This window comes from Tamandua tetradactyla, chromosome 19 (assembly GCF_023851605.1).
Source record: "Tamandua tetradactyla isolate mTamTet1 chromosome 19, mTamTet1.pri, whole genome shotgun sequence".
Lineage (NCBI taxonomy): Eukaryota > Metazoa > Chordata > Mammalia > Pilosa > Myrmecophagidae > Tamandua > Tamandua tetradactyla.
In genome coordinates this window covers 62,991,356-63,005,663 of record NC_135345.1, presented here as the reverse complement: position 1 = coordinate 63,005,663, position 14,308 = coordinate 62,991,356, and the positions used below count along the sequence as shown (strand labels likewise).

The 14,308-nt window shown below is 32.1% G+C and overlaps 1 protein-coding gene and 1 non-coding gene across 16 annotated transcripts in view; one reads left to right on the top strand and one right to left on the bottom strand.

The window, feature by feature from the left end:
- ADGRL3 (adhesion G protein-coupled receptor L3) overlaps window positions 1-14,308 on the bottom strand; it is an 841,123-nt gene that overhangs the window by 40,800 nt on the left and 786,015 nt on the right. For all 15 annotated transcript variants that reach the window (XM_077136976.1, XM_077136982.1, XM_077136975.1 and 12 more), the window contains one exon: window positions 1,796-1,964. In XM_077136976.1, coding sequence (XP_076993091.1) covers window positions 1,796-1,964 — 169 coding nt within the window. The remainder of the gene's footprint in view (window positions 1-1,795; window positions 1,965-14,308) is intronic.
- On the top strand, window positions 12,723-12,794 carry TRNAG-UCC (transfer RNA glycine (anticodon UCC)). Its single transcript has one exon. It is a non-coding gene; the product is annotated as a tRNA-Gly (tRNA).

The following is a 14,308-nucleotide window of genomic DNA, read 5'->3' as shown; positions in this document are numbered from 1 at the left end:
ACAAGTGGACAGCCTCCTTAACTTTTGTTCCATATCCCACTATTCTCTCAAATCAGAAATCCTAGAAAAAGATTTCTTTATTCTTTATCTCCTTTGCTTCCCACTGAAAAATTATAGGTCTCGTTTCTCTTGTACAAAATCTTTTCACAATTGTCACCTTATTTTCACAGCCACTTCTTTTAATATCTTAAAATCAGTTATAAAGAGTCCAGCTCTATCGCAAACTATTGGGCTTTGTATTGCCTGAGGAATCTTCTTAAAAGCAACAAAATAAAACCTCAGCTTCATATTCAGTTTGCATGATTTGACTTGATTATAACTACCTAACCACATTATCTCCTCATTTTCAACATGAAATTAATCCTTTAGTTAAAACCTTATAGTGATTATTTGCCTCATAGGACACGCTCAGTCTTTAATACAGAGATTATTTATTCTGTGCTTACTACAGAGAAAGCTATTCACTTCAGAATACAAAACATTGATCCAACTATTATTATACAATGTCCTTAACTTCAGTGCTACTACCTACTTGAGTAGGCAACAAGACAGCTTCACAGTAAATGTCACACACCCACATGATGGGATATTGAAATTCTGCAAAAGGCATTCAGCCACTAGAATATTTCAAGTACATGTTTTGGGGATGAAACATGTGAAAAGAAGTGAAGATGGACTAAACCAGGCTTGGGCCAATAAATTAACTAGCATAAAATTCATAAACTTAAGAGAATAAAAGCATATAGATATAATAAAATATCAACACGAATAAAAGCCAGTTTCATGTGGTGGTAGTGAAATATAAAATTGACAGCTAACCCTTATTATGTGCCAGGCAGTATACTTAGAATACAAAATATATTAATTCAAATAATCCACAAAACAACCTTGAGTTTAGTATCAGTTACTTTTATTACTCCCATGTTAACCATGAGGAAACTGGGGCAAAGGTTAACTTCTCCAAGCTTTTAACTGGAAGAAAAGGGATTTGAACCCAGGAAGTCTGGCACTGGGGTCTATGTGATCACGGCTAAAGAAACTATATCTTTAATAGGATTAAAAGTATATGATTAGGAAAAAAAAAGTATATGATTAGAAAATCATTCTTGGGATATTTTTAAAGGCTGTAAAAGTGTTTTGTTGCTAAAGTTAAATTTGGAATTAATATTTTATGTCCTTGTGGATCAAAAAATCACAAAAATAGATGTCTATAAAAATTTTAAATATTGTTTCCTATGCATCCACTCATAGATTTTCTGGAAAATGCTTCAAAAGAAAGCAATAAAACATTACTAAATACTCCATCACTCATTGGAAAAATATAAATTTATATTATTTTACAATAAAACGTCTAGGCAGTTATATTTTATAGTTGAAACAATCGAATTTCTACAGAAACAGAAAAAATGCATTTACTATGTATGTATATTAGAAAAGTAGGTGGGTAGGTAGATAGATAGACAGACAGATTATATGCATATGCATATGTATATGTATATATACATTTCCCATACCTCCATAACAAGAAAATAATTTGTGTGCACTGTCCAATTCCCACAATATTTTGCTCTTGTTTTTTCCTATTAACTCTCTCACCAACTATTATGCTCGTATTTTGTGCTTGTTTTTTATTTATTACTATGAGAAGCAATCAATGAAATAATATTCTTATTTTTAGAAACAGGCATACCAAAAATTATATTTTAGAGTATGTTATGGTTGCTTTGTTATCATAAAACTATTATTTGCTATCATAGGAATTGTCATTAATTCCTAATAGAGAATTCTAGCTTACCTTCTTCTGTAGGACACAATGGAAAATGAATATAAACATTCCCTGTAGAGAATTGAAAATGGTGAAGAGGTATGCCATGATGACTGTGCTTTCATTAATATACATGAGTCCAAAGGCCCAGGTCAATCCTAGTAGGCAGAGAAGAGCTATTGCACCTATGACCCATGATCTGTAGAGAAAAGAGAAAATTAAGGGTTATCAAATAATTGGTCTTTAATCAACATAGCCATATCAAATCAACAATATTAACACTGAAAAAAATGCTGCATAAGTTTTTTGACAGAAAATGTAAGACAGGTGGCATAAGTACTTTAAGATTTTAATGGGGACTACAAGTTTTCAAGCTCGAGGAGATATACATGAATGAAAATGTTATGAACACAGAAATTCATTTAAGCAAAGCAATTCTGTACCATAAATTATTCATGTATTTGTAGCACATATGCAAATGATATGGAGATGTAATTATGGGGAATGGCAAGGGAAAAAAGTCTATAAAGCTATGTTAGTCTCCACTGGTCTCATTGGTATGATAACATTTGTTCGATTGGACACTCCATTTATGATTAATTTAATACTTTATCCCATTTTTCCACAACTTTCCATAAAATATTTTAATGTTTACTGACAAAAACAAAACTCATTTAGAAAGAATCATTATTTGGTGTACATGGATAAATTTAAAAAGTTCTATTTGTCTGCAATTATGATTATGTGGAATAATTGCAAAGTATAGAGGTTGGGAGAAAATAATTACATTCTAGGCCACCATCTACTTTCTTTCATCCTTTGGATTTTGTCTTATAGACTACCTTAGACTAGATATTTTGAAAATAGGCCTCAGCAGCCCTGTTGAAAAGAGAATTGTAGGCTAAGGCACTTTCACCTCTTTGAAAGTGTCTGAAAACTCACAGGAGAAAATGAAGCTAAGAATGGGAATGGAGTGGTATGAAAAGTGTAGTCTAGAATGAAAGACAAATTCTCAGTCCATTCTCTTAGTTTGCTCCAATGTGCCATTCACATTCAAGTTGACAAAAAAATTATATATATATATTTTTTGGTTATGTGTCATGTATTTACTATCAACACAAAATGTATTTTTCCAATATATGGGAATCCAAATACTGAAAATGGAATCCTTGTCAAATCTCCTCTAAGTAAATGGGTGAATATGACCAAACAATTGTAGATCTCTATATACTCATATACCCACCCTTTTCTTTCCTAGAACGCCTTCCCTGAACAAGGCAGAATGATATTTCTTTTCAGAGGACTATTATCCTCCACTTACATTGTCTAAGGAGAAAATGTTTATGGTAATTAAAACTTTGCAAAATAAAGGGGAAAAAAATCACATCAACGGAAGCTGAGTTCAATAAGATTTCCAGAGAGAACTACATCTTAAGAAAGACATGGTCTGAAAGTAGTCAATTAGTAAGACATCTTTAAAATTAATATCAAATATTTACTATTTTTCTCCCACATCCATCAGCCACTATATTTGGGATTTAAATGCAAAACATTAACATTTTTTAATATAAATCCCTAAAGGAGGTTTGCTGTTGCATGTGGCATCTTTGCTCACACGAATTAGAAAACAACCTAGATGTTAACATTTTATTCTATAACTGGATTCAGAAAGGTGAAAACTTTCAAAGTAAAGCATTTAGCTTCTTATAGACATTGTAAAAAGGGAAAATGGAAAGAATTGGATTAAGTCAAGGAAACTTGCTGTTTAGATTTAGAAATAAAATGATAGGATAAAATATTCAGGTCAGTTATTATTCACTGGAAAATGAATGGTGGACCTCAGGGGCTGAACACTATAAAAACTGTGATGAGCCCCAACAGCTAAGAAAAAAATTAAGCCAGAGCATGAAGAAGTAAGTGAAATGGCATTGGAAAAAATGAAAACAAAGGACTCTTCACCGGAAGAATAAACTAAAAGCCTACAGCAAGGTCACCCTGAACTTGTCAATCTTAGTATAATGTTGTGGCAGGACATGTAATTTAAAGATGCACATGAAAAAAAGGCCAAATATTAACATACAAGCTAATTTTATTAGATTAGTTCAGACTTGCAGCTCTGTTGTAACCTTAAAAAAATACCCTCCATAAGCAAGGAGATCCTTAACCAAATTTGAAAGGGATATTTTTGCATATCTAAGATTTCATTTTTGAAGGAGTTTTTTTTTTTTTTTTTTTTCCTTTTTGGATATTTAATTTAGCAATCAACTAATATCATTTGAGATTGGGTAGTTTCATACCTATAAGAGCATTTTGAAGATAGACCACTAAACCACAGAAACAGTTTTAGATGAATGATGCCCAAACAAACCACAGAAATGCAGACATGTGCAGCACAGAGGAACACATCACGATGAAAGGAGCACGCTTGATAAAGCGAAACAAGTCTGTACCACATGAAATCGCTATTACTGTGGTACTGAATTCAGCTAACATTCAATTAAAAGAGATGAAGGAGGACTTTTTGGCAATACACTTGCAGCAGCGTATTTATTCTGCATATCAGTTGTATGCCCGATTTTATTCCTGCACAGTTTGCTCTTCTGCCTCAATGTGAATGACAGAAGCTCTAATGATTTTTTAGTACTGATCTGACAGCTGGTTCATGGGACCACACTGATAAATGGAATTTATCAGCCATCCAGGTCATTCTTACTTGATGAAGGGTCTGTTATCCTCATAGCTAAAGAATGCATAGACATAAAGACAAGAACACCAACATTAGCATTTCATGACAAAGAATTTCATATGAAAAATACTCTCCAGGTCCCCAAAGGCCTCTGTCCCCCACCTCTCTAAAAGGTATCATAACTTTCTCATTATATCCAGAAGGTAAATCCTAAAATGACTCTGAGAACTTAAATAACAAGGAATAAAATCAATTTTACAATACTTCAGTATCTCTTATGAGACTCAAAAATTCCATTTTATCATCATGTGCTCATATTACTTGTGACTGGACAGAGATATTTATTTCATAGAGATCACATTTCTCTAGAGAATGAGAAATCTTAAAAGCAATATGGAAAAAGGCTTAGGGGCATGCATAAACTGATAGATTTGATGTCACCTAAAGGTAACCTAAATCTGTATGTAATATTGGAAGGTGGAATTACTTAATTATGTACAGTACACTTCTTAGCAGTTTTAATTTAAAAATTATTGATCTAAGTAAATCTAAACATCCAGACCCTTTGAAAACAATCAGTCTTGACTATAAAACTCTGTTAGTACACTGAAGAAAAAAAATGGATAATCTTTTGTAGTAGTATGAGCAAACATATAACACCAGTTTAATGTCACTTGTCTAACAATTTATTTATCATCCTGATAAATAATATCTGCATGCCAAATCGGTAAAAATAAGTTGGGGAACATTTTAGACCATCTTTCTACAACCATAAATTTCTACTCAAAGAATTGTGATAGGCCAGAAAAGGAAGAAAACTGCCTGTTCTTTTCTCTTTCCTTTTGCTAGAGGCAATGTATAGAACTGTTAATGGTTAGTTTCCTATATTATGCATATGCAAATAAAGCTTTTAAAAAAAGCCCCAACTATGATGAATTTTGGATACAGAACTACTAATGAAAAACCTCATTCTTCAGAATGATGAAACTATAAAGAATGGAGTGAGAGCCTAGGATTTTAAAGCCAGATTTCTGGGAATTACTTCCTGGCTCAGCCACTGACTTGCTATTCGATCTTAAGCACAAAATTAATTAACCTCTACTTGTGTCAGTATACACGTTTATAAAATTGTGTAATTATAACGTTTCATGTAATAATGAAATAATTTATTATGCTTAAAATGCTCAAAACAGTGACTGACACATACTAAGTGCTTAAAAAATATTAGACAGTATATGTTGTAATTATTATGATTATTGGAGGGTTTAAGCTAAAGTCATACTAAAAATACAGAATTTCTTACCCAAATGATAAAACACTAAATATATAAATATAGAGCAGCTATATTTATTTGAAGATGTATAAGAAACAATATAATGCAGTAAAAAAGCTATGGCAGAAACAAGTTTGTAAATGGAATAGGAATTAAGTAGAATTGTACTATCCAACATAAAAAGCGCTAACTGCTTATGGCTGTTAAAATTAATTTCATTAAATGAAATAGGTTGAAATTCAGTTCCTCAGTCACGCTAGCCATATTTCAAGAGCTCAAAAGCTACATGTGGCTATTAGCTGCTATATTGGTCAGCGCAGTCCTAGATGAATATTTTCATCATCATAGCAAGTACTATTGGCAATGCTGGCCTAAGACAAAGAGAGTCTTAAGATGAGAAATGGAATTTCAAGTGATATTTAAGTAATGAATAACAATGAAATATAAAGATAGAAGAATTCCTAAAAATTGATCCTACTTTACAGTTGTGGACTGTAACTAGAAAGAAAATCACCTACTTGTGTTAATGTTGAAAAGTTACAGAACATAGTAACATGATATTCATTCTCCTATATGTAATTCCACTGTACCCATATATTCCATCTTTAATGCCAACTTATGCTCTACATAAATTTGTATAGTACATTATCAGATAAATAAAATTACAGAGGTTAACATATAAGAATATATGAGAAAATATCCTACAAAATGTACTAAGCTATATAAATTATTTTAAAAATATAAATATGGATTTTTCACTTTGCTGGCATAACATGATTTGCCTTTAATACGAAATGTCAAAAAGAAAGACATCAGGCTTCAATTCAGTGATTGTGGTCATCAGCCGCTTGTCCCACCCCATAACAAAGACTGTATATCCACCTTCATTTACAGTTAGCTGTTACCATGGAAAATACTGTCAATTGGAAAATACTAAGAATAAATTTAACTAAGGATGTAAAAGTACCTGTATTCAGAAAACTACAAAACATTGCTAAAAGAAATCAAAGAAGACCAAAATAAATAGAAGGACATTCTATGTTCATGGACTGGAAGAGTGAATATGGTTAAGATGCCATTTCTACTCAAATTGATTTACAGATTCAATGCAATCCTAATCAAAATTCCAATGGTCTACTTTGAAGAAATGGATTAGCCAATCATCAAATTTATTTGGAAGCCAAATAGTGAAAAACATCTGGAAAAGGAAAACAAAGTTGGAAGACTCATGCTGCCTAACTTTAAAGCATATTACAAAGCTACAGTGGTCAAACTGCATGGCACCTACATAAAGATAGACATACTGATCAATGAAACCCATTGAGTATTCAGAAATAGCCCTACACATTTATGGTCAGTAGATATTCAGTAAGGCAGCCAAGTCCGCTCAACAGGGAAGGATGCTCTCTTCCACAAATGGTGCTGAGAGAACTGGTTATCCACATCCAAAAGAATGAAAGAGGATCCCCATCTCACAGCTTATACAAAAATTAACTCAAAATGGATCAAAGACCTAAATATAAGAGTCAGGGCCATAAAATTCCTGGAAGAAAATGTAGGGAAGTATCACCAAGATCTTGTGGTACATAGAAGTTTCCTAGACTTGACACTCAAAGCCCAAACAATGAAAAAATATATAGACAAATGGAACCTCCTTAAAGCTGAATACTTTGTTCATCAAAGGACTTTGTCAAAAAGGTGAAAAGTCAGCCTACTCAATGGGAGAAAATATTTGGGCTCACATGTGATAAGAGTTTAATATCCAGAGTATATAAATAAATCCTAAAACTCAACATAAAAAGACAAACAACCCAATGAAAATGAGCAAAGACTTGAATAAACATTTTTCCAAGAGGAAATACAAATGGTCAAAGAGCACATGAAAAGATGCTCAACATCAGTAGCTATCAGGGAAATGCAAATCAAAACCACAAAGAGAAAAACACACACACACACACACAAAGATATATCATTTCAGACCAACTAGAATGGGTACTATTAAACATAGAAAACTACAAACACTGGAGAGGATGTGTAGAAACAGGAATATTTATTCACTGTTAGTGGGAAAGTAAAAAGGTACAGCCACTGTGGAAAGACAGTTTGGTGGTTCCTCTGGAAGGCAGGTATAGTACTGTCATATGACTTGGAAAACCAGATAATAGATATATACTCAAAAAAGCTAAAAGCAGGGACATGAACAGGCATTTGCACATCAATGCTCATATTGGATTTATTTGAAATTGCCAACAATAACAACAACAAAAAAAAAAACAGGAAATAACCCAAGTATCCATCAACCAATGATTGGATTAGAAATGTGGCATATGCATTCTATGGAATATTATTCAGCACTAACAAGGAATGAAATTCTGAAGCATGCAACAACATGGATGAACTTTGAAGACATTGTATTGAGTGAAATAAGTTAGGCACAAAAGAACAAATACTATATGATCCCACTAATATGAGACCATTATAATAAGCAAACTCATCAAATTAAAATTTAGAATATAAATAACCAGGAGATAGAATGAGGGTAGGGAATGGGAACTAGATGCTTAATGTGTGCAGAACTTTAACCAGGTTGAATTTAAATGTTTGGAAATGGATAGGGGTTATGGTAGCACATTATGGTAATTGTAATTAACAGCACTGAATTACGTGTGTGAATGAATGGGGGTTGAAAGGGGAAGTTTAGAGTTGCGTATGTCACTAGAAGGATAAAACATGTGACTATAATACAGTGAATCCTGTGGTGGATGACGGTGGATGATGACCATGATTAATAGTACAAATATAAAAATATTTTTCCATCAATAGTTACAAATCTACACAACAATACTAAGGGTCAATAATAGGAGGTGGGGCGAAGCATATGGAATTTTTCTTTTTTCTTTTTTTTAAAAAACAAGTGTTCTAAACTTGATTGTGGTGATGAATGTACAACAATGTGGTGATACTGTGAACCACTGATTGTACATTTTGGATGAACTGCATAATATGTGAATATATCTTAATAAATCAGTTTAAAATTTAAAAAAATGCTTCCAGCTGGGGTGTGAATAAAAATAAATCATATCAGGACCTTGAATTAGGCAATGGTTTCTTAGACTTTACAACAAAAGCATGAACAAAGCAAAGAAAAATAAATAAATAGGACTCATCAAAATTAAAAACTTCTGTGCATCAAAGAACATTATCAAGAAAGTGAAAATACAATCTACAGAACAGAGAAAATATTTAGCAATCATTTATCTGATAAGGGTTTAATATCCAGAACAAATAAAAAACTGCTACAATACAATAACCAAAAATCAAAAAATAAAATACCAACCCCATTAAACAATGGGCAAATTAAGTGAATAGAGATTTCTCCAAAGAAGATACACAAATGGCCAATAAGTACTTGAAAAGATAGTCAACATTAGCCATTAGGGAATGCTAATCAAAACCACAATGAGATACCATTTCATGCCTGCTAGAATGACTACTGTTAACACATGGAAAATAACAGGTACTAGAGAGGATGTGGAGAAATATAAACCCTCATGCATTGTTGATTGGAACGTAAGATGGTACAGTCATAGCAGAAAACAGTTTGGCAGTTCTCAGAAAGTTAAGTATAGAATTACCAAATGACCTGACAATTTTACTTCTAGATATATACCCCAGAGAAAGGAAAGCAGGGACTCAAGGAGATATTTGCAAACCGATGTTCATAGCATTATTCACAATTGCCCAAAGATGGAAGCAACCCAATCATCCATCAACACAATGACTGGATAAACACAATGTGGTATATATACACAATGGAATATTATTTAGCTGTTAAAAGGAATGAAGTTCTGATACAAGTTACAATGTGATGAACCTTGAAGACATCATGTTGAGTGAAACAAGCCACAAGAGGACGGAAAAGGCAAATGTTGTATGATATTACCAATATGAAATAATTAGAATATGCAAATTCATAGTCAGAAACTAGAATATAGGTTACCAGTAGCCAGAGTGGGGATAGAAAAGGGGGAGTTAGTGCTCAACTGGTACAAAGTTTGTTTGGGAGTGTGTGGAAAAATTGTGGTAATGGATGGTGGTGATGGTAGCACAACATTGTGAATGTATATAAAATCAATTAATTGTTTACTTGAAATTGGCTACTAGGATTAATCTTAAATTATATATATGTTACCAGAATAATTTGGTACAACACAAAAAGAGAACACTAATGTAAAGAATGATCTATAGTTAATGATATAATTATAATACTGTTTCACTAATTGTTACAAAGTTTCTAAATAATGCAGTATATTAATAATAAGGAAAACTGTGTGTTGGGAGTGTTGTATATAGGAACTCTGTACTTTCTGCATGATTTTTTGATAAATATATAATTGTTCTAATAAAAAAACATGTTCTAAAAAACTGGATTGTGACATTTCTGAGTCTTTCCATTTAAAGGATTGGAATTAGACTACCCTTGACCACATTCCTTACATTAAGTTAGGAGAAAATGACAGCAGAATCTTAAATTCAGAAATGGAAGTTACTCACTGAGGTGGAACCAGGCTCTATGCTCTAGCTCACTCACTTCTAGACTCATACAATAGAGTTTAAGCCAATCTACTTACAATATATTTTTTTACACTTGTATAGCCTCTGCAATAATTAATAAAACATTTATTTTTTTATTCTCTTAGTAAAAAAAAATTCACAGTTCATGTTCGATAAAAAAAATTCACGCTACCAGATGAAGAATCATTCATTAATTTTGCTTCCAGAATAACATAAACAATGGACAGTGGTTCAATATCTAAAGGCCACCTATAATATGTTATTGCCTTCTGACATTTTTCTTGGATAGTTTATTCATTTAAAGAATTGCAAATATCTCTCCATCAAATGGAAATTAAATTGATAGTAATTTTGCCACCATAACAAAACTATAGTCTTTGTTGATTAATTTTTTTAATCTAAAACGTATATTTATAGAATTGGTTTCTAAACTTGAATGCTTTTCTTTTAGAAGTATCATTGAAGTTTATTTAAACAAAATCCCATTCCAGGTTGTATGACTAACAGCATTTTTAGCTGTTATTTTTAGATTTTATAAAAATAAGGACACAAAGTCCAACAATGTTTTTGACAAATGTTAACAGGAACTTCCAGGTTATCTTACAATTTATAAGTCTTGACTTACTGAAAATGAAGAAAAATATCTAGACATACAATTTTCAAGATGACAAATGAGGGTAAAACTTTCCTTTCTTTAAGAAGTGTATCTTTTGTCAAAGTATTTTATTATTTTATTCTTACTAGACTATAAAATTTAAAACTTTATTTAAAACTAATGTTATTAAATTATCTTTAAAAGTCAACATTAGGATCATGATAGAATCTTAGAGAATCTTGGCATAGATTGACAATAATTATGCATAAAATTATACATTCTTTAAGAATTTCAAAGAACTTGTAATGGGCGAGTATAAGGTATGTACAAGGAAGCGTGGTTTAAAGTATAATTTCAAGAGGACAGAATTTTTTTAACTTAAGAATTAATCTAGAAATTAATGCTGTGATATGGAGAGAAGATACATAATATATTAATCAATATGGATAGATGATGAATGGACAAAAGCGAGATAATGAATAAAATTAGTCAAAGGATATTCTTTCTCTGACTTTAAGAGCTATTAGGCAAAAAATATTATTTTTGAGATAAATTTTAAACATTAAAATTTTATGTTTTTTAAAAACATTAAAATTTTATGTTTTTTAAAAACATAAAAAAGGAGAACAATTTTTAAATAATTAAAACCTTTCCTTCTATTTTATTTAGATAGCATAGGATATTTTTAAAGTAGCAGATAGGTTGGGTTTGGTGCAGAGAAAGATGGGGTATTGGGGAGACATTTTAAATAATTCAATCTGCAAGTCAAAAGATCTTCTGAACAGTGATAAGTCACAACAGATAAAGGAAGAGTGATGGTCTAGGCAGAATTAGGGCATTAGTTCGCACTTTAATGTGGAGGTTTTTAGTGGGTGAACTGTACATTCTGTGAGCAGAAGAGCTATCATGATACATATAGATATCCTGAAGGCATTATATTAATAATGTAAACCTTCTCTGGTATAAAAACAATTGCATCAAAGGAATAAAGACCTCCCCCCTCAAATTTGGTATGGGTCATTATAAGGACTCAGATAATATGAGTGAGCTTCACAAAATAAAAGTATTCTCCATTCTTCATAGATGAAATAAACGTTAATAAATCCTCATGTTTCTGCATGTTGAGTGGGTTTTCATACTACCCAATCAATAAGGAGTCTCCAAAACTGAGGACAAAGTTAATTCTGTTATTCATATTTTAAAAGGAGCCAGCAGCATCTTCAGCTAAGGCATCCTCATGGTTTATTTCAAAATGATCCAGGACATATTTCTTTGTACACTGTTGCTGGGGAAGTCATGGACATGCCTGGTGACCATCTCCTAATATGTGCCAACTCCTTCCCACACCCCTTTTCTATTGCGTGCATATGTTTCAATATGTTTTCATTGCATATCCCAGAGGAGATGTTAGGTTCTAATGGAACAGCCTGGTTGTGCCTTGAACCAGAAATAAGCAGTTTCGACTGTTTATCAGGAATGGAACTCTCAATGGCAGGGTCCTTTCCCTTTGGATGTATATAAATACTCAGCCCTTGAGGAGGACAAGTGTCACTGATCTCCAAAAAGAGGTGGGACATGAAGTCACTCTCCATCCACTCTGACCAAAGCAATAGGTGTGCCTGGGGTACTGGCCACAGTGGGAATTCTTTCCACAAAGGATTTGGACCCTTTGTGCTGTGTAAATAATAAAACAGTCATTTGATGAAGTTTCTGTTGTGCTGAACCTGTGTTTCCCACATTGGACCACACAGCAACTTTCCCACAACTATCACCCCAAGTGCCTCCAGACTTTAAAAAATGGAAAGGGTAAAAGACAAAACCTTAGGGCGCACGGGTAGTTCAGTGGTTAGAATGCCCGCCTTCCATGCGGGAGACCCGGGTTCAATTCCCGGACCATGCACCCCCCCCCCCAAAAAAAAAAGACAAAACCTTTTTTAAGGCTGCAAGATTCAAAGAAAACAGGAATCAGAGGAAAGCATAAGGAAAGAAAAACCTTGTCTTATATTAATTCCCCAACCACCAGTCTTAACCTACTATGAAGTAAGGATGTTTTAAATGGGGTATGCTAAATGCAACTTTTAAAATGGTCAGGTATTTAATACTTGGAATTTACTGTATCTATTTAAGCTATAATTATGATACCTGCTACCTAGTGAGTAAGAGATATTTAATATAACCTAAGCTTTCAAACATTTCATGTTTATACTCCATTGTGCTGAGATTACTCAATCAATTGCTTATACTTTTGATAAAATCCTGACTGCATTATATTTTATATTACAGGGATTATACCATTTTAGAATTAAATTATTATATTTAATTCTCTTTTCCATCACTACTGGTAGATTAAAAAGAAAAGGCATTTAGAAAAGTGATTGAACAGTTCTGAGTAAAATACAAATCATACATCTTTATGGACATATGTTCAAATCACTGAACATTAAAACCATAAAAATTTCTTAGAAAATATGAAATTCATATAATATAAATATAAAAATTATAAACAATAGAGAAGATTATTATATTACAACTAGAAGCTTTATTGCTATTAAACTATTACTACCAAGAATTATATTGCTATATTTTTGTTCATATGAAATTTTTTAAGAGGATGAAATAGATAAAATAAAATAAATGGTTAGATTACATCATAAACATTTTAAACCCCCTGCCACAATGCTGTTAAAAAAGTATTACAGACTTGGAAGTAAAACACCAGTATTAAATTTGCAAACCTGGATCAATATGATAACTCTAAAACAAGGAAGAATTGAGTATAATAAATCAGAATCAGTAAGTGTCAAATCAATAGCAGATAAAACTTCAATTATTTTATTTCCACAATTCAATGTCACATAAATTTCTATAGCTCTATATAATATTGCCCATGAACTAATTTATGTATGAAAGAAGTTGAGAGTATCAATAAAGAGAAGAGACAATGAATTACTATACTGTATATAGAAAACAATGTATTTATTGCAATTCAGTATCAATCTATTTGGATTTATAAAAATAGACCAGTAGATTTCATGCAAATAAGATGCAAAATTTTGAAATCTTATGTTGGAAGCAAACAATATCACTGCATAACTACCTGTTAATACTAGTGAATGAAAGGCAATACATCATTGTGACTGAAAGCATGGACTAGCAAATTGAGTCGCTTCAGTTTGAATCCTAGTGGAGGCATTTACTGACTCTAACTTTGGTCTTATTATATAACCTCTCTGTGTGTCAAATCCCCCTTCTGTGAAAGTGGGATAGAAACTGAACTTTCTTCATAGGACTGTGGTGTACATTAATAAAAAAGCTTGGCACATTTCATTCATATGCAAAAATATGCAAATACACAATATTTTAGTACACAAAAACACTATAAAAATATTTGCTATTATGATTACTATTGTTAAT